The sequence below is a fragment of the Vidua macroura genome, assembly GCF_024509145.1.
Source record: "Vidua macroura isolate BioBank_ID:100142 chromosome W unlocalized genomic scaffold, ASM2450914v1 whyW_random_scaffold_38, whole genome shotgun sequence".
NCBI classification, from domain to species: domain Eukaryota; kingdom Metazoa; phylum Chordata; class Aves; order Passeriformes; family Viduidae; genus Vidua; species Vidua macroura.
In genome coordinates, this window is record NW_026530535.1 from 4369856 (window position 1) to 4395256 (window position 25401).

A 25401-nucleotide genomic window follows, 5' to 3' on the forward strand; every position below is an offset into this window, starting at 1 on the left:
ACCTCGGCAGGGAGACCAAGCTTCCCAAGCCAAGTAAGGTCAGGCAAGGGGGCTTGGCCGGAGTTCGAGTGTAAGGCTCGGCAGGATATTCGACCTTACATCGGCAGGGAGAATAAGATTCGCTAGCCTAGTAGGAGGGTAAGGCAAGGGGGCTTGGCCGGGGATCGAGTGTAAGGCTCGGCAGGACGTTCGACCTTACCTCGGTAGGGAGACCAAGTTTCCCAAGCCAAGTAGGGTCAGGCAAGGGGGCTTGGCCGGAGTTCGAGTGTAAGGCTTGGCAGGACGTTCGACCTTACCTCGGGCGGGAGACCAAGCTTCCCAAGCCAAGTAAAGTCAGGCAAGGGGGCTTGGCCGGCGTTCGAGTGTACGGCTTGGCAGGACGTTCGACCTTACCTCGGCAGGGAGACCAAGCTTCCCAAGCCTAGTAGGAGAGTCAGGCAAGGGGGCTTGGCCGGAGTTCGAGTGTATGGCTCGGCCGGAAGTTCGACCTTACCTCGGCAGGGAGACCAAGCTTCCCAAGCCTAGTAGGAGAGTCAGGCAAGGGGACTTAGCCGGAGTTCGAGTGTAAGGCTCGGCAGGACGTACGACCTTACCTCGGCAGGGAGACCAAGCTTCCCAAGCCAAGTTGGGACAGGCAAGGGGGCTTCGCCGGAGTTCGAGTGTAAGGCTAGGCAGGACGTTCAACCTTACCTCAGCAGGGAGACCAAGCTTCCCAAGCCAAGTAAGGTCAGGCAAGGGGGCTTGGCCGGAGTTCGAGTGTAAGGCTCGGCAGGACGTTCGACCTTACCTCGGCAGGGAGACCAAGCTTCCCAAGCCTAGTAGGAGAGTCAGGCAAGGGGACTTGGCCGGCGTTCGAGTGTAAGGCTCGGTAGGGCGTTCGACCTTACCTCGGCAGGGAGACCAACTTCCCAAGCCTAGTAGGAGAGTCAGGCAAGGGGGCTTGGCCGGAGTTCGAGTGTAAGGCTCGGCAGGACGTTCGACCTTACCTCGGCAGGGAGACCAAGCTTCCCAAGCCTAGTAGGAGAGTCAGGCAAGGGGGCTTGCCCGGAGTTCGAGTGTAAGGCTCGGCAGGACGTTCGACCTTACCTCGGCAGGGAGACCAAGCTTCCCAAGCCTAGTAAGAGAGTCAGGTAAGGGGACTTGGCCAGAGTTCGAGTGTAAGGCTCGGCAGGACGTTCGACCTTACCTCGGCAGGGAGACCAAGCTTCCCAAGCCCAGTAGGAGAGTCAGGCAAGGGGGCTTGGCCGGAGTTCGAGTGTAAGGCTTGCCAGGACGTTCGACCTTACCTCGGCAGGGAGACCAAGCTTCCCAAGCCTAGTAGGAGAGTCAGGCAAGGGGGCTTGGCCGGAGTTCGAGTGTAAGGCTCGGCAGGACGTTCGACCTTACCTCGGCAGGGAGACCAAGCTTCCCAAGCCAAGTAGGGACAGGCAAGGGGGCTTCGCCGGAGTTCAAGTGTAAGGCTAGGCAGGACGTTCAACCTTACCTCGGCAGGGAGACCAAGCTTCCCAAGCCAAGTAAGGTCAGGCAAGGGGGCTTCGCCGGAGTTTGACTGTAAGGCTCGGCAGGAAGTTCGACCTTACCTCGGCAGGGAGACCAAGCTTCCCAAGCCTAGTAGGAGAGTCAGGCAAGGGGACTTGGCCGGCGTTCGAGTGTAAGGCTCGGCAGGGCGTTCGACCTTACCTCGGCAGGGAGACCAACTTCCCAAGCCTAGTAGGAGAGTCAGGCAAGGGGGCTTGGCCGGAGTTCGAGTGTAAGGCTCGGCCAGAAGTTCGACCTTACCTCGGCAGGGAGACCAAGTTTCCCAAGCCTAGTAGGAGAGTCAGGCAAGGGGGCTTGGCCGGAGTTCGAGTGTAAGCTCGGCAGGACGTTCGACCTTACATCGGCAGGGAGACCAAGCTTCCCAAGCCAAGTAGGAGAGTCAGGCAAGGGGGCTTGTCCGGAGTTCGAGTGTAAGGCTCGGCAGGACGTTCGACCTCACCTCGGCAGGGAGACCAAGCTTCCCAAGCCAAGTAGGGACAGGCAAGGGGCCTTGGCCGGAGTTCGAGTGTAAGGCTCGGCAGGACGTTCAACCTTACCTCGGCAGGGAGACCAAGATTCCCAAGCCAAGTAAGGTCAGGCAAGGGGGCTTGGCCGGAGTTCGAATGTAAGGCTCGGCAGGATATTCGACCTTACATCGGCAGGGAGACCAAGATTCCCTAGCCTAGTAGGAGGGTAAGGCAAGGGGGCTTGGCCGGAGATCGAGTGTAAGGCTCGGCAGGACGTTCGACCTTACCTCGGTAGGGAGACCAAGTTTCCCAAGCCAAGTAGGGACAGGCAAGGGGGCTTGGCAGGAGTTCGACTGTAAGGCTTGGCAGGACGTTCGACCTTACCTCGGGCGGGAGACCAAGCTTCCCAAGCCAAGTAAAGTCAGGCAAGGGGGCTTGGCCGGAGTTCGAGTGTACGGCTTGGCCGGACGTTCGACCTTACCTCGGCAGGGAGACCAAGCTTCCCAAGCCTAGTAGGAGAGTCAGGCAAGGGGGCTTGGCCGGAGTTCGAGTGTATGGCTCGGCCGGAAGTTCGACCTTACCTCGGCAGGGAGACCAAGCTTCCCAAGCCTAGTAGGAGAGTCAGGCAAGGGGACCTGGCCGGAGTTCGAGTGTAAGGCTCGGCAGGACGTACGACCTTACCTCGGCAGGGAGACCAAGCTTCCCAAGCCAAGTAGGGACAGGCAAGGGGGCTTCGCCGGAGTTCGAGTGTAAGGCTAGGCAGGACGTTCAACCTTACCTCGGCAGGGAGACCAAGCTTCCCAAGCCAAGTAAGGTCAGGCAAGGGGGCTTGGCCGGAGTTCGAGTGTAAGGCTCGGCAGGAAGTTCGACCTTACCTCGGCAGGGAGACCAAGCTTCCCAAGCCTAGTAGGACAGTCAGGCAAGGGGACTTGGCCGGCGTTCGAGTGTAAGGCTCGGCAGGGCGTTCGACCTTACCTCGGCAGGGAGACCAACTTTCCAAGCCTAGTAGGAGAGTCAGGCAAGGGGGCTTGGCCGGAGTTCGAGTGTAAGGCTCGGCAGGACGTTCGACCTTACCTCGGCAGGGAGACCAAGCTTCCCAAGACTAGTAGGAGAGTCAGGCAAGGGGGCTTGGCCGGAGTTCGAGTGTAAGGCTCGGCAGGACGTTCGACCTTACCTCGGCAGGGAGACCAAGCTTCCCAAGCCTAGTAAGAGAGTCAGGTAAGGGGACTTGGCCAGAGTTTGAGTGTAAGGCTCGGCAGGACGTTCGACCTTACCTCGGCAGGGAGACCAAGCTTCCCAAGCCCAGTAGGAGAGTCAGGCAAGGGGGCTTGGCCGGAGTTCGAGTGTAAGCCTTGGCAGGACGTTCGACCTTACCTCGGCAGGGAGACCAAGCTTCCCAAGCCTAGTAGGAGAGTCAGGCAAGGGGGCTTGGCCGGAGTTCGAGTGTAAGGCTCGGCAGGACGTTCAACCTTACCTCGGCAGGGAGACCAAGCTTCCCAAGCCAAGTAGGGACAGGCAAGGGGGCTTCGCCGGAGTTCGAGTGTAAGGCTAGGCAGGACGTTCAACCTTACCTCGGCAGGGAGACCAAGCTTCCCAAGCCAAGTAAGGTCAGGCAAGGGGGCTTGGCCGGAGTTTGAGTGTAAGGCTCGGCAGGAAGTTCGACCTTACCTCGGCAGGGAGACCAAGCTTCCCAAGCCTACTAGGAGAGTCAGGCAAGGGGACTTGGCCGGCGTTCGAGTGTAAGGCTCGGCAGGGCGTTCGACTTTACCTCGGCAGGGAGACCAACTTCCCAAGCCAAGTAGGAGAGTCAGGCAAGGGGGCTTGGCCGGAGTTCGAGTGTAAGGCTCGGCAGGACGTTCGACCTTACCTCGGCAGGGAGACCAAGCTTCCCAAGCCTAGTAGGAGAGTCAGGCAAGGGGGCTTGGCCGGACTTCGAGTGTAAGGCTCGGCAGGACGTTCAACCTTACCTCGGCAGGGAGACCGAGCTTCCCAAGCCAAGTAAGGTCAGGCAAGGGGGCTTGGCCGGCGTTCGAGTGTAAGGCTCGGCAGGACGTTCGACCTTACCTCGGCAGGGAGACCAAGCTTCCCAAGCCTAGTAGGAGAGTCAGGCAAGGGGGCTTGGCCGGAGTTCGAGTGTAAGGCTCGGCAGGACGTTCGACCTTATCTCGGCAGGGAGACCAAGCTTCCCAAGCCTAGTCGGAGAGTCAGGCAAGGGGGCTTGGCCGGAGTTCGAGTGTAAGGCTCAGCAGGACTTTCGACCTTATCTCGGCAGGGAAACCAAGCTTCCCAAGCCTAATAGGGTCAGGCAAGGGGGCTTGGCCGGAGTTCGAGTGTAAGGCTCGGCAGGACGTTCGACCTTACCTCGGCGGGGAGACCAAGCTTCCTAAGCCTAGTAAGAAGGGTAGGCAAAAGGCCACGTAAGAGTTTGGGTAGGACTTAACAGGGGTACAAGCCTAGAAAATCCATCAAGAAGTTCAAAACTTAGGCCAGAGAGAAAAAGAACTGAAGACAATAGATGAGAGTGTGACTTGTGATTGTCCTGGCCAAGAGACAATGTAAAGTGCCAAGTGGGTAGGACCAAGAATGGGAATTAAGTTAAGAGATTGATTTTAGTCAAGTGATTCAAAATACGAAGTTGGTAGGGGCCAGATGAGCTTTAGCTGCCTGTCAGCATATTCCATTTTAGATAGAAGCCCCATTTAAGGTATGTATTTTTTTTTCTTTTTGAGGCCTGAAGATGGGATGAGGTTATAGTAAAGGAGCAAATCCTTCCAAAGAAAAGAGAATTCCCCATAACAGCCCCTTGGGGCAACTGTTAGACTAATGGGATTCTCGGGAGACCATGAAGGGTCTAGACAAGAGTAAGATGATACATTATAGTATAGAAGTATGGCCGAAGTTAGAATTATAGGGAGAGTGGCCGTGGTATGGATCCCGAGATCAGTGGATGTGTAATCAGTTAAACCAACACAAACAAAAAACCAAAAACAACAACAAAATAAACAAAAAAAAAACAATAAAAAAAAAAAAAAAACAAAAAAACAAAAAAAAACAAACCGAGAGAACCTTGTTGTAGAACAACTATCTTATGCGGCTTGCTGGCTGGAGAATTCTATAGATAATGAGACTGAGAATATGCAAGTTACAAAGAAGTTGGTCCTTCAGCCCCTCCTATTGAGTCCCTTATTCCTTTCCCCCATTTTCCCACCTCTGTTCCATCGTCCCTTCCCCTAGTTTCCTCAACCATCTCCCCAACTCCCTCTTCCCCTTCTCCAGCTGGAGTTTCCTTGCCTCCTCCCACTTGGGAGCTGAGGCCACCCTTGCCCAGTGTTGGTTCACCACCTGGCATGCCCCCTGGCCTCCAGTGTCTGTCTCCACTACTATTTCCCTGCCTGGTGTCTTAGAAAAAGGGCCGTATTGTAGCACCCAATCCAAAGCACCAAGGGTGGAGGGGCTCTTTCCCCTTAGAGGGGTTCCTATGGGTAGAGCAGCTGGGGGAGTTAGGTTTGTGGATGCACCTTTGGCAGCTTCCGAAGTCCGGGGATTTGGGAAAGAGCTAAGAAATTTAGTGGAAGACCCCGTTGGAATATCTAGCCAGTTGGACCAATTTCTAGGGCTGAGTATTTGTACCTGGGGAGACCTGAGCTATTCTAAGCATTCTGTTCTCTCCGAGAGAGGTCCAGATGTTCCGAGCGGCAGGGGTGAAGATATGGGAAAGAGAGGGTGGATTGGGGCCCCCAGGGAACCAGGGGATGCCCTTGGTGGACCCCAACTGAAGTCCCAGCCAGCAAGAAGGTAGGCAAAACATGAGAGACTATAGGTCCCTCATGATAAGAAGGATCAAAGAGTATCCCTAGGGGAAGCAACACAAAATTGGCCTTTGATGGTACTCAGGAGAAGGATGAGACCCCGGCAATTTGGCTTAACCGACTAAAACGAAATTTCCAGTTATATTCAAATATAGACCCAGATAGCCCAGAGGGTCAAGTCCTCTTAAAGGTCTAGTTTGTCACCAAATCCTGACCCGATATTAGACAAAAACTAGAAAAGATAGAGTACTGGCAAGAAAAGCACATGAATGAGTTGCTCAAAGAAGCCCCAAGAATGTATTTAAGTGGGAAAGACAAAAAAAGCCAATAGCCTACCTCTCAAAACTACTAGACCCAGTAGCCAGAGGATGGCCAACTTGCCTGCAAGTAATCGCAGCAGCAGCAGCTATCCTGATAAAAGAAGCCCAAAAGTTGATCCTGCAAGGGAAAATTAAAGTACAGACATTTACTAGTGATCGTGGATCACCTCACTCACTGGGTGGAGGCTTTCCCAACCAAAAAGGAAACTGTGCAGGAAGTTGCAAGAATAATCTTAGAAAACATCATACCACGATATGGGCTAGTCAATAACATTGACTTGGACCGAGGTCCACATTTTGTCGCTCAAACTTTACATCAAGTAACAAAAGCCCTGGGGATAAGGTGGAGATTGCACACCCCATGGCATCCTCAAAGCTCTAGAAGAGTGGAAAGGATGAATAAAACTCTTAAAAATGTGTTAACTAAATTAATTGAAGAAACAAAGATGAATTGGCTCAGGTGTTTACCTCTCGCTCTCTTGCGCATCAGTACCAGACCTCGGTCCGACATAGGGGTCTCTCCCTATGAAATAATGTTTGGACTCCCTTTTTTTTAATCACCCCTTTCAGTACAGCAGATTATCTGGAAGGGGAGGCAGCAACTCAGAAATATTTAGAGGTCATAGGAAAATCCCTAGAAGGCCTCCGAAAGAAGGGGTATCTCTCCCAAACTTCCCCTCTGGACGCCAATGCCCACATCAGTCCTGGGGATTGGGTGTTGATAAAGTCCTGGTACACTACCACTCCATTAACCCCCAAATTCGAAGGACCTTTCCAGGTACTACTCACCACACACACTGCCGTACGGACCCAAGAAAAAGGCTGGACCCACGTCACCAGAGTCAAAGGACCAGTGCCACCCCCAGACACCAGACCCAACAGTGTCACCTGCCTCCTCTTGTGCATGGACAGTAATTAAGAAACCAGAGGACTTAAAATTAACTTTAAGGAAGACTTGCTAGAGACATATATACAGTAAAGTGTTAATAACTGTTTCTGAGTTAAAGTACCATAGTAAAGGTTTAAGTACTTGGTAATTGTTTAATAAGACTAAGTGTCCTTTAGCCAAAGGAGTTAACTGAAAAAAATTGTAATTAGAATATTATTAAGTCTTACTTGGTTTCTAAAGGACACGAGAATTACCATCAGACATGAGTAAAAGCATACAAAAGCCAAAATAAGTTAGCCCTCAAAAGCCAAAGACTGTAAGTTGATGCGGGCTTAAGCCCGATCAAAGAAATAGAGGAGGGATTTGTTATGAACAGTTTCCACGTGTTCCCCAGAGATGCCGGCAGGGCCTTCCTAGTTCCCATGGCAACACTAACAGAAACTACTAACTCTAGCTAAGTACCGATATTGAAATGCTAATTAGCTAATTGCTCTGTTTGTTTTCTCTAAACTACCTGGAGATAACTGGCCTCCCACCCCTCCACGCTGCCATTCTGGGACTAACATGCAAATAAAAACCCCTTAGGATCATGGGAGTATTTTTAGGAGATAAAAAGGAATATAAATAAAAAACTGAACACAATAGAGGAGTCTAGACAAATGCCCTAGCTGAGGAAGAGGGAAACACATCCCCTGATTGACTTTTAACCGTCGCCATCACCTAAGAAAGAACAGACTAGATTAGGCTCTGAGAAGCAGGGTGACAGAGACAGAGAGCCCTGGTGCTGCCACCACGGAAGGAGCGGGGACAGCTGTTGTTCTGGACTTCAGCAACAGACTCTGCACGCCACGCCTCCTCATCCTCGGGCCACGGGTGTGCCACAAGGAAAGAAGAAAGGACAGCTGCCTCTCGGGACTCCAGTGACAGACCCTGCACGCCTTCTTCCTTTCGGCTGCCTGGGAAAGCTACGACCGCGGGGGCGAGCTTTGCGTCGAGCCCCCTGCCCAGTTGATCTTTTTAATAAAGAGCTGAACATTAATAAAGGCATTAGCCCTGTTCATTTCAGTGCTGACCACGACAGCGTCTTTTGTGCCGCGGGACGGAGTGGTCCAGCCCACCAAGCCGCCCCGTGCCTCCCGCACTGTGGCTCCCCCACCGTTGTCACCACCCCCCTCCGACATCCCCCGTGCAACAGTCCCGTGCCTCCCCGACCGCCCAGCCCCTGCCCCAGCACAGCTTGCAAGCTACCAGCGGCTGAGTTCTGCGGCACAGACGCCGGCTGGCCCTCCACGCCCTGTCCCCTCTCCGCGGCGATCCCTAGCCAGCCCTCCCGTTCCTGCCACCGCTGAAGCTACGCCAGGGACCACGGCCACCACCGAGATCGCGACAGCAGCCCAGCCCTCTGCCCCTGCACCCCCCAGTGCACCTCTGTCTGCGGCGCCGCTGCCGGCTCAGAGCGCCGCGGCACTGCCGCGGCCCGACCCACCCCCATCGCACAGTGGCGCTCCGGGGCTTCACGCCGCAGCGCTGCCATCCCCTGCGGGCAGCGACGCCCTGGCGTTCCCTTCTGTGGCCACAGACGCGGTCCCTGCTGCGCTCCCCGAGGTGGCCGCCATGATGCCTCACCACGCGGATCCCGTGACACGCCCCCCACATGCGCAGTCCCTGCGATCCTCGGAAGACCTGCCTCACACCGCGACACTGCCGCCGTCCCACGCCGCCTCCGCCACGCCTTTGATCCAGCCTCACGGTTGCCACACGCTCCATGCTGCAGTCTACCCCCAGCTGACATCACTGTGCCCTCCCACGCCAGCACCACCGCTCCCAATTCCAGCCGCAGGACACCAGCCCGCACCGCCACAACTTCCGGGTTTACCGCATCTACAACTGTCTCCGCCCACACCACCAGCCCAGCCGGATCCTGCTACAGCCTCATCACAAGTAGCCCCCACTGCAGCGCGCCTCGCACAGCCTCTGGAAACCCCAACGCTACAGCCACCAGCAGTTCCTGCGCAGCCGCAGCCTCCAGCCACCTTTCACCTGCCTCCATCGCCACCGAGTACCGTGCCTCCTCCCCCCGCGTCCCTGCTGCTGCCACCGCATCCTGCACCTGACCCAAGCAGGACTGGACTACAACCAAGCACACAAACCGTGCAACGAGAAGGGGGAGGGTTGAATGTGACAGCCACTTTGACAAATACAGGACACATAGAGAACTGTGTTGCATTTCCAAATGCCAACCCTCTTAATGCTGAAAAGTCACCAGCATCAATCGCAAATTCAGAAAATCCCCAGAAAAGTTTTGATAATCTTCAACTGACAGACTGGCATGAAATCACACGTGACATTTGCAAAGAGGAAAGTCTAAACCCTATATCACTGCCTGTGATATTCAGCCAGCAAGCCGGTGGTCCCAGAACTTGGACAGCTATCCCATCTCATGAGGTGAAAGAATTGCAAAAAGCAATAAAGGACAATGGTATCTCCTCTCCATATTTTAGACAACTGCTGAAAAGTACCCTGGAAGGACATACACTCACACCAAATGACTGTAAAAATCTTGCTGGTATAATTCTTACAGACTCACAGTATATACTATGGGAACTTAAATGGAAGAGACTGCTTACAGGGGTACTAAACACTTATAGACAATGTACTGATGCAGACCTTCGTGCCCTCACCCTGTCTAAGCTAATAGGTGACCCACCTGATGACCAGAATGAAAATCAAGTGAATTTACCCAGAATGGTGTTAGATGACATCAAAAAGATGGCTCGCAAAGCTTTTCTGCAAGTTCAGCCTGCAGGAAGTTTTGAAAAAGCCTACAATCTAATTAGTCAAGAGTCATCTGAACCATTCACCTCATTTGTGGACCGGGTGATCCAAGCAGCAGAGAGACAATGTGGTGATGATATAGCCCGTCCAATAGTGATACGGGACATCATTGAAAATAATGCAAACGCGGAATGCAAGAGAGTCATCAAAGCCCTGGGAAAAGAAAGACCTACAGTGCCTGAAATGATTGATGCCTGCAACAAATTTGGGAGCCCACAGCATGTAGCAACAGTTCGAGTAAATGAACTTGGAGAAACTCTAGGAGAGAAAATTGAAAGGGTTCTTACAGCACAGGTAGCGCAAGCAAAAGCACAAGCGGCACAAGCAGAAGCACGAGACCAAAAACTTACTGAAATCCTAACTACCTTGCATCTAAGGTCCCAGCAAAGAACGTGAAGCCCTACCACACATCAAAGCCCGCTGACACCCTCACATCAGCCAGTACTTCCACAAGTACAAACCAAGAAACAAGCACCCAGACCTGAACTGCGCAGAATCATCAGGGGAAAGTGATCTGCCAGGAACAGCTCAAGAAAAGAATGAAGTTTTCTCGTTTGCGCGCGTGCATGTTGCTTTTGTTCTTTTGTTTTTTTAACTTTTGGGAATCCTGAGCAGAGGAGGGGTTTATGTGGGACTTGAGAATAGAGACCTAATAAAGTACTAGTTTGTCTGTGTGTATACATAGGCTTGACAAAATAAGTTGGTCCCTCAGAATATTCTGGCAGTCTCTGAGGCGCCAGCTGATATGAAGGGCCTGTTGTGATGAGCTGTATTTGCCTTTATGTACAATTATTACTTTGGAACACTTTAATTAAAGGCTTTGGATGAAAGAGAGAGGAAGAGCTACAGTATATCAGTGAGCAAGGCCAGTGTTGAGTTAGCCCAGCTTTAATTTTTATACAGATCTTATTTTTTATTTTATATTATGGATAGAGATAGGGATGAAGGAAATTTGACGAGGGAAGAAGGGAAAATATAACCGCTTAAGTTGGCAAGCTTAGGTTTCTGTTTTATACTTGAAAGCAGATACAAAATTTCTCATGTGGTAGAGAATTCTGGTTTAAGTTTTGAATAATGAGACATGTCCTTAAAATCTGTTTAATTCTTTTGGGTAATAATGTCAAGCATTTTTGGTTTGTATAACTGTGTGGTATCTGTGATGTTTTAATCAGATCTTGAATGTTTTTAACTTGTCATTTAAGCCTTTCATAGTTTGTAGATGTCAAAGCTTTTTTCTTTTTTTTACCTATTAATGGGGTGATATCTGGACTATAATTTGATTATAATTTATGTAATTGTTTTTCTTCTTTTGCTAGGAAACACTGCATTACATGACTGTGCAGAATCTGGAAGTTTAGAGATCATGAAGATGCTTCTCAAGTATTGTGCTAAGATGGAAAAGGATGGCTATGGAATGACTCCTCTTCTGTCAGCCAGTGTGACAGGCCACACAAATATTGTGGACTTCCTGACCCAACATGAACAGACTAGTAAGACAGAATGTATAAATGCTCTGGAACTTCTAGGAGCAACATTTGTGGACAAAAAGAGAGATCTGCTTGGTGCTTTGAAATACTGGAAGCAAGCTATGGAAATGAGATACAATGATAGGATTAGTATCCTGAACAGACCTGTACCACAAACACTAATTATGGCCTATGATTATGCTAAAGAAGTAAACAGCTTAGAAGAGCTAGAAAATCTTATTGCAGATCCCGATGAGATGAGAATGCAAGCACTATTAATTAGAGAACGTATTCTTGGTCCTTCTCACCCAGATACATCCTACTATATTAGGTACAGAGGTGCTGTCTATGCAGACTCTGGAAACTTTAAACGATGCATCAACTTATGGAAATATGCTTTGGACATGCAGCAGAGCAATCTAGATCCACTGAACCCTATGACAGCCAGCAGTTTACTGTCATTTGCTGAACTCTTCTCCTTCATGCTGCAGGACAAGGCAAAAGGCCTGCTAGGCGCTACTGTCGCATTTGATGATCTAATGGGTATACTATGCAAAAGTGTTCTTGAAATAGAGCGGGCCATGAAACAAATCCAGTGTCCTCCTGATCCAATACAGCTAAACAAAGCACTTTCTATCATTTTGCATTTAATTTGCTTGTTGGAAAAAGTACCTTGCACCTCAGAACAGGAGCATTTTAAGAAACAGACTATATATAAGTTTCTTAAGCTTCAGCCTAGAGGGAAGAATAACTTCAGTCCACTTCATCTTGCTGTTGACAAGAATACTACATGTGTGGGTCGCTACCCAGTTTGTAAATTCCCCTCTCTACAAGTTACTGCTATCCTGGTGGAATGTGGTGCTAATATAAATGTCAGAGACTCTGATAACAACAGTCCTTTACATATTGCTGCACTGAACAACCACCTAGGAATAATGAATTTTCTTATCAAGTCAGGTTCACACTTTGATGCCACAAACTTGTATAAACAAACTGCTAGCGATCTACTGGATGAGAAAAAAATAGCAAAAAACTTAATCCATCCTATAAATCATACTACATTGCAATGTCTTGCTGCTTGTGTTATAGTGAATCATAACATATGCTATGCAGGGCACATCCCTGAAAAGCTAGAGAAATTTGTTTTGCTTCATAGATAATAGTGTGCAGGCACAGAGTGCTGTTGTTGAAGCATGGCTTGGTGACAATGTTTTTCTTGTGCACTGTTGCAATATATCAGTATTCCTTTAGTTTGCTCCATCATGCTCTCATTTTCTAAAGCAATGTTAGAATTGCATCTGCAGAGTTGGTTAACCAATATTTGAATATGCCATACATGATATTTTGTGGATTATTTAGAAATATAGTGCTATATTTAGACTCCTAAAATTGTTTGCCATTGGTTTGTCTATTCTGGTCCTTTTTTCCTGTCAGGTGTTTAGGACTGAGTTGAATATTTTCCACTGATTTCTTTTTACTACAACTGTTGTGTGGATTTTATACAGTTGGAGGGTCATCTTTTTTTGGTTTTGCTTGAGCATTTCTACTTTTACTCTGTTCTTTTTCTATGGACTTGTTAATATTTGCAACTACCATAAGTGCTTTTTATCTTCTCTATGCACTGACTTAAATGTGACTGTGATGAACAATTCTATGCAGCAGTTGGCCAATTTCAAATTAAATGCCCATTTTGATTTGCAGTTTTGTTTGGAGCTCTTTTTGAGCATGCTGCCTTCATAGCATTACAAATTTTGTACCTACATATCTATAGTAAAATGCAGCGAACCCCGGATCCAGGGAAAAAATTATGATGTCTGGCTCCAGATCAGAAGGCTGAAGGATAACTTTATTAAAACTATACTATATTACATTAATATACTATTTAAAGAGATACTATACTATTCTACATACTTCTTACTTACCTATCTAACTAACAAACTCGTGACTCTCTGCTGTGAGTCCAAGACACAGCTGGATCTGATTGGTCATTGAACCCAAACAACCTTCACCAGAATCCAATCAAGCAATCACTTCAGGTAAACAATCTCCATTACCACATTCCACATGGGGAAAACAAAGGAGCGGAGATAAAGATTGTTTTCTTTTCTTCTCTCTGTGCTTCTCCAAGAAATCCTGAGTGACAGAATTATGTCTCTCTGTCCAGAGAATGTGAATGTCACACATATCACCTTTCTGAACTAGGGTTTAACTTTTTTATTCTAGCTGTAACTGATGTTGCTTTCCTGTTGATCCTCTGGAAGTCAGTGCTAAGTTTGGGAGAAAAAAATATCTCTTGTTCTCATGTTAATCCACTTGAACTTTTAATCTGATAATTGTTCTCTCACATCATGCAGTTAGGGAAAGAGTACTCATCATGTACAACTGACAGCTTCCCTTTTGCACTAATATCTTGCTTGTGTTGGTTATGTGACTAGATATAAAGCTTGTTCAAAGTTGAACCAGAAACTTAATTATACATTTCATCTATTTCTTATTAAAGTGCATGCCATAGTTTAAATTTGCAAATCAACTTCTTTAGCTACAAAAGAAACTAAAGCACGTTGGTGGTGTGATTCTTATCAGTCCAGAAATATAGGCATCACCAGTATCGATATAACATAGTAAATGGCTGTATGGCAGAGTAATAGAAATTCTATAGCAGTGTGTCCTCTTCTTAATTTTAAATATGTTTATAAATGCATGTTTTTCCTATCTCTTATTATGTCAGCTGTACTTAAGAAAAAACAGTTTGTTGTGTGAATATATAGTTCCTAATTAAACTTACCTATTTTTATAATATTTGCATAATAGCTTAACTTTTACAACCGAAAGGGCTCTTTTGACTTGATAAGAATCTATAAAAGAATTTCATAAAGGAGGGTGAGATTCAGGTATTTAATATAATTCAGCACTTTACTGTTGATCAGCAGTAGAATTTATGATGGCACATTAGTCCTGCGAATGTCTAAGTGAAATTAATTTGTGTTGAGTAGAATATAGTTTACCTGCAAATTTAGTATTCCAGCATATTGAATATTGTTGACTTGGTGTTTCATTTCAGTGATGGGCCGTAAATGGGTTTCTTGCTCCAGAAACTCAACAAGTTGATTTAGGCTTTTATTGGTGATAGAGGTATTTAAAAGCCAAATTAAGTAGATAAAAAGAAAAATTATTTAGGAGAGTTTTTTTTAAATTTGATGTTGGAGTATTTTTCTTTTGTGATTTAAGTTGACTAAGAATGTCTTGAGAGTATAAAAGAGTATACATAAAAAAAAAAAGTTCGTCCTCGCTTCTTGGCTGTTTTGTGTTTTCTCTTAGTATTCAGTGTGGAGCCAACAGGTTTAGCCATTCTTGGGGAGAATATTGTAATACTTTTAAATAAAGATATGTTGAAAGTAATGCTGTTTGTATATTGCCACTTTTAAACTCTTATTTTGAAACCACTTTCATGTGTTTGTTCCATGATATACCTATACTGTATGAAATTCTGTGTATAAGAAAATCCTATTTGTTTCTCTTGCAAATCTGCAGCAGTAAACTTGTATTAAATTGGCTGATTTATTTTTTTCTTATTTGTAATAATTAAACTGCATTGCACCCAAGTTGTCAGCCCATAAAGATATTGAGAACATTGAGGAAAAAATTGTATGCTCTGTAGGGGTGAAATATAGCTATAAAAATTTATTAAATAATTCACAGGGTTTTTTGGGTTTTTTTTTAAGACAAGGATATTGATACCCTATTACTTGTTGAAACATCTGAAATTAGATTTTTTTTTTTTTTTTTTACAAATACTCAAAGCATTCTTCCTGAACTTCCACTGAAATACTTCAGCCAGGAAGATGAAAAATACTGTGGTTAAAAAGAAAAAATGAAAAAGCTGTTATTGTCAAATTCTAAAATTATATTCCTATTTTTATATTGCTTATGTCAGTAACAAGATTCCAGCTGTCTGTAGTATCTCTGAGGTTCTGATTGTTAAGCACATGGTAGAAAGCACATTTTAAAATGCAAGGCAAGAGTGTGGGTTTTTTTCCCATGCATACTCTGCAACAGTCCTTGGATAGGAGGTATTTTTATATATTACCGAAAGACCAAAAAATCTTTTACGGATTCTTTTGAAACTGGTTGAAATTAAACTCTTTTCACTTTTATAAAACACTATCTTATAGAAGAAATGGAATGCTATAGCAAAATTTTTACTGAGGTATTAAAAAAGAATAAAAACCTTAAGAGAAAAGACATATGCCTCTTCTCAGTTTTACATCAACTGCAAGTTAGTAGTGGCAGAATATGACTACTCTGGAAATAGCTTCCTTGTGCTTTGAATTATAGCGTGAAATGCCTTTTATACTCTCAAATATTGACACGTGAGTACAAAGACAACACTAATTTCTGTGTTCTGTGACTACAATGAAGTGGTATTTAATGTTTCAAAGTAACTGAGGAATGTGATAGAGATGTGCTAGACTTAAATATAGTTTATTTTACATTGTTTAAATCTTTTTGCTATGAGGATGAAAGTAACTGTTGAACCCTCAGTAAGCAGAATGAAAAGTTATTGTTTATTTGGTTTTAACTAACTCTATGTGTTCCATTGTATCACAGACTTCCTGTGCAGAAAAATTCCATGTGATTGAAATATTTGAATTATAAACTCAAATATATCAATTCCATGTATTGAAATACTGCATTTTCTTTTTAAAATTAGCTTCAATGATAATGTAAAAAAAAAAAAAAAAAAAGGAATAATATATTTCTCTACTCTTACTCTTTTTTTGGCTCTAAATGCCGATTACATTAAAAATATGCTCTGGATAACACCTGTCTGAGTCCATATATCTGTTTTCTTCAGGGTTACTGTAATACTGGTTGCTGAACCTCTTTTTCAGTTGAGTATGAATAGTTAAATGTGAATGTTGCAGATTTAGGCTTTGATCGTCTTGTTCATTATTATACCTTAAACATACTGTCATGTTTCATTCTCTTACTATGCTCCAACCAAACCTTTGAATTCTGGTGATGGGCAGTAGTGAGGAAAAGGCTTAAACTAGAGGATACAAGAGACACTTTCAGTTTTTCTAGAAAATGTATTTGGGCATGCTATTAGCTCTGTCAAAACATAGGTGTGTTTGTTTATAGCATAAATAAAACTAGCAAGATCTTGTAATAAATTAGCAATAGACACTTTTCCAAGAAAGTTGCACAATTTTATTTAATAGCTTTTCAAGTCTCTTACCTATTGCTTCCATTATGTAAAAAGAGAAAAAAATACTTCCAGGATGAGAGAATTATGTTAAGATTCTTATTAAAGAGGTCTTAAAAAGTCTTCTGTTCTGTAGAATATTAGCATCAGAATTTTGAGATTGTTATAGTTATGCAGAGTAGTCATACTTAAAAGGCAGTGTACACTTCATTTCAGAGTTTATTAAGATTGATTCTTAATTGGTAACAAACAGCATCAAGCTGAGGCACTGGATGAGGAAAACTGGTCCAGAGCTTTCACGGCAAAATAATTGTTACATAGATGACTTACAGAATCAAGTATAGATTCTCTTAATTAGGAAGTAAAGAATTACATCATTATTTATCTCTCAGTAGTTGCAGATGATGATAGATGTTTAGTCTTGTGAAAAATGCAGATTAAATAATTGGCTCTTCGCAAATATTAAATTGAATACTATATCTATTATGGAGGGTTATTTTGTAATACTGTATTAATCCTTTTTAAGTAGTGTGTTAAATATAGTTTTAGGTTACAACATAATGTTAAAATAGAAACTATGCAATGTAAGATATTTTTTTACTAGCTCAAGAAAGGGATAAGATAATCAAGAAACTCTTCGCACAGAGATAACAGCAACAGGAAACCTAAGGAGTTACTGCCTCCTTATGGAAAAAGACATTCTTCTACCTTCTCTCCGTCTTTATTGGAAACACCAGGATTAAGGGGAAGAAGTTGACAAAAACCAGAAAAATTCTTAATTTGCAAGGAATTTATGCATCATGTATGAGATATATGAATATGCAACAGGCTATTGCTTTTAAGGGTTATTCCTTTGTTCACAAGGCATGTTTTTGGCAGCTTAGTGCCCCAAACCATCCGGACGTCCGTAATTCTTTGCTTTTTATTGTCTCGTAGTGTCCTAATCCTAATTGTCCACATTTTTATTACTCTAATTTTATTACTATTTTTATAACTCTTTTATTACTAATAAACTTTTAAAATTTTAAAAAACAAGTGATTGGCGTTTTTCACAGTCTGGACGTGTCTGATCGTCTATCTAAACTATGCCTATGTAAAATTTGTTTTTCTGAATTTTCCAACTCTCTCCAATTCTCTTTGTGCAGAAGTGCTGTTCCAGATGTGATGACTTATAATCATAGAATTGTGTAGGTTGGAAAAGATCATCCAGATCCACCTTTAAGATCATCCAGTCCAACTGTTAATCTAGCACTGTGAAGTCTATCGCTAAATTATGTTCCTAAGTGACACATCAACACATCTTTTGAATACCTCTAGGGATGGTGACTCAACCATGTCCCTGGGCAGCCTGTTAAATGCTTGACAACTCATTCAGTGAAAACATTTTTCCTAATATCCAATCTAAACCTCCCCTGGTATAAGTTGAGACCATTTCCTCTTGTCCTACTGTTTGTTACTAGGGAGAAGAGACCAACAAACATATCATTACAATCTTGTTTAAAGTATGTCCTAGATTGAAAAGCAAGATGTATTCTATTTGCCATCTGTATGGCAGTTGTCTTGTGTTAAGTAGGCAGTTTTTCCTTATCTCTTCCACAATCAATCCTCCCTCCGGGGAAACATCTGCTGATAATGGGCCATTGAGTGTCACTTGCATGATCGATAAGAACTATAACATTGCATTGTGAGATGCTCCGCCCAGAGGGAGGAGCCAAGCATTCCTACCTGCATATAGTCTTGAGATTCTGGCCCATCAGTGTTGTAATGCACTAAATAGTTATTTAGTTGTTGTTTTGCACTGGGTGATTGAGAATTTGCACTGGGTAGTTTTTATCTTGCACTATGGAGTTCATATCACATTGGTCTATTCTGCACACCTTTCCCCTCCCCCCCCAAAGCCTCAGGTGTGGTGGTCTCTCCCTGACCTGCTTCCCCCTCCCCCTCTCCTCACCTGTGTCCCATTGGATGTGGCTTCCCAGTTCCGCCCCACCCCTTTTTCCCTGGGCTCAAAACCCCCCTGGACGACACCTTCGGCCTCTTCCGGACATCACCAGACGCCTCGGCACGCCTTGGCCTCTGTTACCCCCTGAGGCGCCGCCTGGATCTGAGGTGGCTCCTATAATAAACAGGATTTGAGTCCCGAGGAGAAGAGCACCTTTCGTCTTTTATCTGTGTCCATGTAGGATTCCCCGCCATGTTCAGAGGGGACCAAGGGATTCCTACACACCAGCACAGCTTTTTCTGCGCTAAATTTTCCAAGAGGAACAGCTGCCTCTTCCACTGCCTCTTCAGAGGAAGACTGCACCCTTTTCTACAGGATCACTATTCCAACAGAACCACACCTGACACTCCAGAAAGACTGCAACCACAATTCCAATTAGACTGCTACCAACACCCTGCCCAACAGGATGTCAGGTTGTATTCTAACTCTGTCAGTGTTGTTTTAGTTTACTACATTGTTTATTTTATCTTTTTATTTTCTTCCCTAATAAAGAACTGTTATTCCTGCTCCCATGTTTTTGCCTGAGAGCCCCCCTTAATTTCAAATTTATAACAATTCAGAGGGAAGGAGTCTACATTTTTTTCCATTTCAGAGGAGGCTCCTGCCTTCTTTAACAGACACCTGTCTTTCCAAACCTAGACAGATTTTGGCACCCCACATGAGGCTCGAGGGCATAGAAACAAAAAAGGGAATAACAGTTCTTGAGTAATCTAATTTCTTGTGTGCTGCTATAGAAACCTCGTTAAGCGACACCACGTGGTCCAGCCTACCCTGGTTTAGGTGGCACGTAATCGTGGCTATATTTCTCCCATTTGCAGGCCCTTATCTAAACATGGGTCCTATAACCAAGGCTACTGTGGCTGTTATCCGGTTTGTGTTATGGGTGAATAAGGTGAGGAATTAATGGATTTTTAGCTTCCTCTAGAAAACAGGCACATGGATTCACAGCTACCACACACTAACTGTATGTTTTTGGGGTTACTTTAATAATGGCACCTACTGTAAGGAAATGATACCAGGGGAAAGTTTCTCCCAACCCTTTAACCATCTCTTTGGGTCTGCCCCACTAGTTTTTGAAGGGTTCAGATCCACTCTAAATACTAATGATATCATACAGTGGCTAGTGTTGCTGTTAGGCCTGTTCTATGTAACATTTAGAGATAAAAGAAGATTAACTTAGATAACCACCCTGACACCTACCCCAGAACCTAACACAGCACCAAAGACTAAGGATGCTGCTGCCCCAGAACCTGACCCTGCCCCACAGCCCACCCCAAATATGAACTACCCAGATTGGGTGGGGGTCTGGTGAAGGAGATGCGCAAGATGCTGAAAGAGTACATTTCCCCATCTAATGAAAAGCCCTCCCCCTGCCTCAAAAAGGGAGAGTCTAATAGTGCAGCAGTGGAACTCACAGATGTTACAACTGTCCAGGTTCCAGCTGAACTGCAAAGGCAGTCACAGCCAGCAGCAGTTACCCCTGTAGAAACAAGGAGATCTAAAATGAAACCAGGGCACCCAGATAAGAGAGGGCCCTCACAACCCACAAAGGAGCCAGAAATTGCAATCATCACCGAGTCCCTGACGTTCGAAAGTGTCCGTAATCCGCACAAAGACATTGTACGACGGGGACGTGAGTCTTATACAACCTAGCTACTTCGAGTCTAGAACCTTATAAGTACAGGCATCCAACTGGATAGTAGTGAGGCAAGGAATCTGGGACCCTTGACCCAGGACTCAGGTATGAATCAGATTTTTGTAAAAGAGCCAGGGTCCCTTTCCCTCTGGGAGCGGCTTTTAATAAGTGTCAGAGAGAAATTTGTCCACAAGGAGAGAATGCAGGAACACCACCATAGAATGCACTGTAAAACCCTTGCAGAAGGGATCCAACAGTTGAGAGAAGTAGCAGTATTAAAAGTACGCTTTAGGAAGGATAGACAGCATGATAATGACTCTGACAAGGTCAGGTGCACAGGACAAATGTTATAGAGTCTGGCAAATCTAGGGCCATCTCAATACACCACCTTCATTACAACAATTAATGCCGATACCAACCGAGAGACAGTGGGCTCTGTTACCAACAAGCTTAGAAATGATGAAAGTATGATCAGTGGCCCAATGCAGGCTCATGTCTCTACTGTAGTCAAGGAACTCAAAGAGGAGATGAGGGAGATGAGGGAGGAGGTGAGGAGGAACAGTTCCCATATTACACCAGTGCGAGTCACAGGCCCCAAAGTCAGAGCTCAACGTTCCCCAGCTAGAGAGAGAGGATACACCCCACGGGCTGACCTATAGTTCTTTCTGCGTAACCATGGGAAAGACATGGGAAGGTAAGATGGAAAACCTACTTCTGTCCTGGCAGCGCGGGTGCGTCAACACAAGGAGGGAAACACTAACCAAGAGAATTCCAGTAAAGTGAAAGTAGCCTCAACCTCCCATGACCAAGCTGCCGAGTATGATCTGTCAGATCCCCTTGAAGATACCTCTACCATGTATATCCAGGAAAGAAATAATAACCAGGGTTAGAGGGGCCCTGCCTCTAGCCAGGAAGAGGCACGGGAAAACCGGATCTTCTGGACGGTGTGGATCCGATGGCCTGGCACATCAGAACCACCAAAATATTACGCCTTAGTTGATACTGGTGCGCAGTGTACCCTAATACCATTGGGACACGTAGGGGCGAAACCTGTTTCCATTGCCGGGGTGATGGGGGGATCGCAGCAATTGACCCTGTTGGAAGCTGAGCTGAGCCTTCCCTTTCTGAGGAGGCTGTAATCTGATCTTAAGACTCCTCCCATGGGACACCTGATAAAACCTCACGGCCCTGGGTCTGCTCGCTCTCTGCTCTCTTATTGGAGTTACCAATATCGAGACTGGGACGTGCCCTGGCTTGTCTGGCCCCTGCTGCTGAACCAAATAGCAGCAACTGTGGTGTTTCACCCCAGAGACACTTTTGGCTAGATGGATGTTGCAGCTGGGTGCATGGAGACAAGTCCAGGCAAGCTGGAGCTCAGGTGGCAGCGGGATGGAGCCTCCTCTCGCTGAGCGTCTGCTCCTCAGGTTTCCTGCTGTTGGAGAAGCCTTTAAGGCTATGGTGAAGGAAAGGAGTCGGTTCTGATGGAGGGTTTAATCCAGAGCTTTTATTCTGGCCCACAGGCCTCTGAATCCAGTCACTGCTCCATCAGAACTCCCCGGAGTGCATGGTTCCCCTCTCTTTTACCAGGGGGAGGGGAGGGCGGAAGGGATAGGGAGCCCACCAACCAGGTATGGGAGAGGAGGTCTCAAGGGACAAAGGACATCTGGATGGCCCAATGCCCCCCCGGGGGTGGAGGGCATCTTTTGAATCTGCCTAATCACTCGACAAACTTCTGGAATGCCAGGAGTGACAGACAGTGCTCAGCAGGGGTCAGGGTGGGGAAAGGAGGAGTGATTGACACACCTGGGAGGACAACTTCAGGGGAGAACCGGGGTTCTGGGGTAAACCATGAAATCACACCACAACACTCTCTGCTCTTGGGCTCTCTGAGATGGTGGGGAAAGGGGTACGGAACGGCTTGGCATTTGGTGTCATCGTGCAGTGCTGCCCTGCGCTCCATGGGAAGTTTCCCTGGTGCTGCTGTTGAGAGGGCTGACGTTGGACCTGCTGGTGATACTGAAACTGGAGACAGTGTTTAAAATGTTCTTTACAGTCTGGGCATGCAGTGGAGGGACAACCAGTTGTAAGAGACGGTCCAAAGTTTCCTTCATTTGCCTCACGACCCTCGCAAGGACCCTGAAGACCCCTGACAGGAGTTCTGGCCTGGCCGAGGTGGACGCTTGCCAAGTGACTGTTAGCAGGTGCGCTCGCTGTGCTTCCACAGAACACTACTTCGAACAGGTTCTGACAAGTGGTGGCTTGTCCCTGCATGCCTGCACCTGCTTCACGGACCAAGGGGTCTCTTCACAATGGCCCATCAATCTTCCCCACCTTCTGGCCAGATGCCATTTGCTTTGGCTAAAGACTATATAAACTGTAACTTTCTGAGATGACTTTGGTGAATCCCCATGGACGATGGCGAATCTATGTGGCTGGACCATTGAGGATTCCATCTCGATGGTGGTAGCTATAATCCCCTTTCCCCTCTTTTTCTTTCTATCCTTTATTTCCTTTTCTGTCCCCTCTATCGCATTTGCTGTTGGCCCTTAATAAAGGTGCATTTGTTGTGATTAAACTGATGGTCCCCTGCAGTTTGCCTTTTTGCACTTTTGAGATCGGTAAATGAACCATCACGACACCCCGCTTGTCTTAGCGGATCATGACACCAGTGGAGGGGTATCTCTGCACAAAGTCCTTATCACATTTCACCTTGAGGTGACCAAGTTCATTACACTTATAGCATCGCATGTTCTGTTTGTTTTGTGCTACAAAGGCTTCAGCTACTCCTTTGCTGACAGCCATGGCTACTATGTGTTCGGTGGTTGTGAGGCGGGAACAGGCTTCCACCATTTGATGAATGGTGGGTTCAGGGCCTGGAGGGAGTGCCCTTATGATTTTTTTTACAATTTTTGTTTGCATTGGATACTGCTAGTTTATTGAGCAGCTCCTATTTAGCCCTTGGGTAATCAACCTGCTTATCAATAGTATCCTTTAATCTGTCAATGAATTTAATATATGGTTCATCAGTGCTTTGGCGAATGTCAGCAAAACTTAGTTGTGGGGTAGTACCATCAGGTGTTTGGAATAAAGCATTCCGAGCAGCATTTTTAATGTCCTCTAAAGCAGCTTTGGATAAATTTTGGCCTTGAGCTTGTGGGTTTTGATATTCTCCTTCCCCTCTCAAGTGCTCTACAGTGAGATAAGCTCGGATAGCCTCCGATTGGTAATTTTGCACTAATGTTTTTAATTGTTTTTTTCCAAATTGATTCCCACAGAAGTAGCTCTGTAGGTGATAGGAGGAGGGACATAACATGCCAGAGGTCATGGGGGACAAGGACATGAGTAGAAAAAGTTACTTGTAAGAGATTTTTGAAATATGGGGAATATCGGCCAAAATCTTTGGAAATGCGACAGTTTTCTCTGAGCTCAGTGTAAGGAACAGTTTTCCATTTTGGGGGCACCCCCTTCTGTATTTAACTGGAGCGGCAAGGACATTTATTTCTTCAGTGAACTCCCAGTTATTATCCAAAGCTGCTTCCCTTTTGATTTGAACTCAGGGATCCTCAAATTCACCGTTTGAATCTGAGGAATCACTGTCATCTGAGGTAGAGGCAGATGTCCTAGAATCAGCACTAGAGCTCCAGCCGGAGTACACTTAATGCTTGGAGCCTTTGGTGTGTAAACGGGAGGGGTTTTTCCGATTAGCTTCCCTCCCGGTAGGGTGTGGGGGGGGGACCCGGTGGAGAAACCGCAGTACCCAGTGGAGCGGGGGGAGAAGGACCCGGAGGGGGGGGTTCCGCAGGGGATGGGGGGAAAGGGAATCCCTGCTGCTCCGACAGCTGGTGGGAGAGGGTAGACAGGGGCGGAGGCAGGTACTACCGGGGGGACCACAAGAGTCAGGGTAGGGGAGACACTCGGAGCTGGGGTAGGGGGGACACCTGGGGATGTGGGGGGGAAACTAGGGGCCGCGGGGGGAAAGGGAACGGCGGCTGCAGCAGTGGGGGCACACGTACCCGGCGGGATGGAGGCGGCCGCAGCTAATGCGGCAGTGGAGGGTATGGTCGGGCAGCGGTGTGATAAGTTAGAAAAGACTCTTTGTTCATCAAGACAAAAAGGGGAAGCCTTGTGTAGATAACAGAAAACCAAAGGGGAAGCCTTGTGTAAATAACAGGAATCCAAAGGGGAAACCTTGTGTAGATAACCAGACCTGAGCTTAGGCGCATATAACATATAACCTTATATGGAAAAGACCATTACAGGGCCGTGGACTTTCACAGAGGAAGAAGAGAGGAGCCTTCCTCAAACGACCACCAGAGAGTAAAAGAAGACCCCCTAGCAACAGAGGGCACAAGCGCAGAGTACACCCAGAGATACCGCGGACACGGAAGAAAGAGAGTATAAAAAGACTGTGGGAAGGGGGAAACGGTGTGAGCCGTTGGCGGAGCACTGACTCCCCGGCTGCACCCAGCGTTGTTTGCTTGCCATCGCTTGCTGTAATCAATAAATTTCTGATTGACTCTCGAAAGGCTGAACAAATTATTCGCCTCAATTTATAACAATCTGGTGCCGTGACTCGGATAAGGGCTATCTGTTGGAAGCTCCTCACGGGGAGGCGCCCTCGCTGCCTTGACAGCGAGCCCCGCTCAGGAGTCTTCCCTCTGGGACCCTTACTGACGAACCCAAATTCGGTGGCAAGCAAAGAATAGCCGGCAACCCCTTAATCTTTGTGCACGAAGTCCCGGGCGAAGACACAGGACTGTGTAAGTACCTTTCAGTGGTCCTTCGGGGCTACTGAGGTTGCCCCGTTCAAAGGGAAGGGGGGCCGCTCGGTTGGGGTTGGGATCCCAGAGTGTGATGAGTGAGACGTCTCTGTGAGACGATGTGTGTGTGGACCTCATAGTAGTGCGTTTCCCACACCCGGCGACGGGCTGGGCCACGAATTGAGGGAAGCGTAGAGGTGTGTGTAAGAAGGCACTCCGGAAGATGGGACAGAGGAAAAGCAAGCCCTCTGGTCCCATGGGTGGGGGAAACCCTGTAAAGCTTCCCCAAATTCCTCCAGATAGTCCATAAGGACTAATGATTAAAAATTAGGATGCCTTCCCCTCCAGGAAAGGACAAGGTGAAAATGGTGCACTACTGCACAGAGGTTTGGGGAGGGAAATAAATAAGAGCGGACCATTTGTACTGGCCAGTGTTTGGCTCATTTAGGGATTAGATATGTCAGGCTCTAAATACTTATGTGAGTTCTAAAGA

At 46.5% G+C, this 25401-nt stretch overlaps 1 protein-coding gene across 1 annotated transcript; it reads left to right on the forward strand.

The window, feature by feature from the left end:
• The first annotated feature begins 4827 nt into the window (after positions 1 to 4827).
• LOC128822733 (protein fem-1 homolog C-like) lies at positions 4828 to 24586 on the forward strand. Its single transcript, XM_054004545.1, has 4 exons — positions 4828 to 4846; positions 8070 to 9062; positions 11155 to 13340; positions 24398 to 24586. The coding sequence occupies exons 1-3, from the start codon at positions 4828 to 4830 to the stop codon at positions 12462 to 12464; spliced, it is 2322 nt and encodes a 773-aa protein (XP_053860520.1). The 3' UTR covers positions 12465 to 13340; positions 24398 to 24586.
• Positions 24587 to 25401: the final 815 nt, after the last annotated feature.

What these genes read in the sequence shown, in the direction of transcription:
- LOC128822733 (XM_054004545.1), top strand. An exon ending in CCTGCCTCCATCGCCACCGA is followed by an intron (nt 9,063 to 11,154) that starts GTACCGTGCCTC and finishes TTCTTTTGCTAG; the next exon opens with GAAACACTGCATTACATGAC.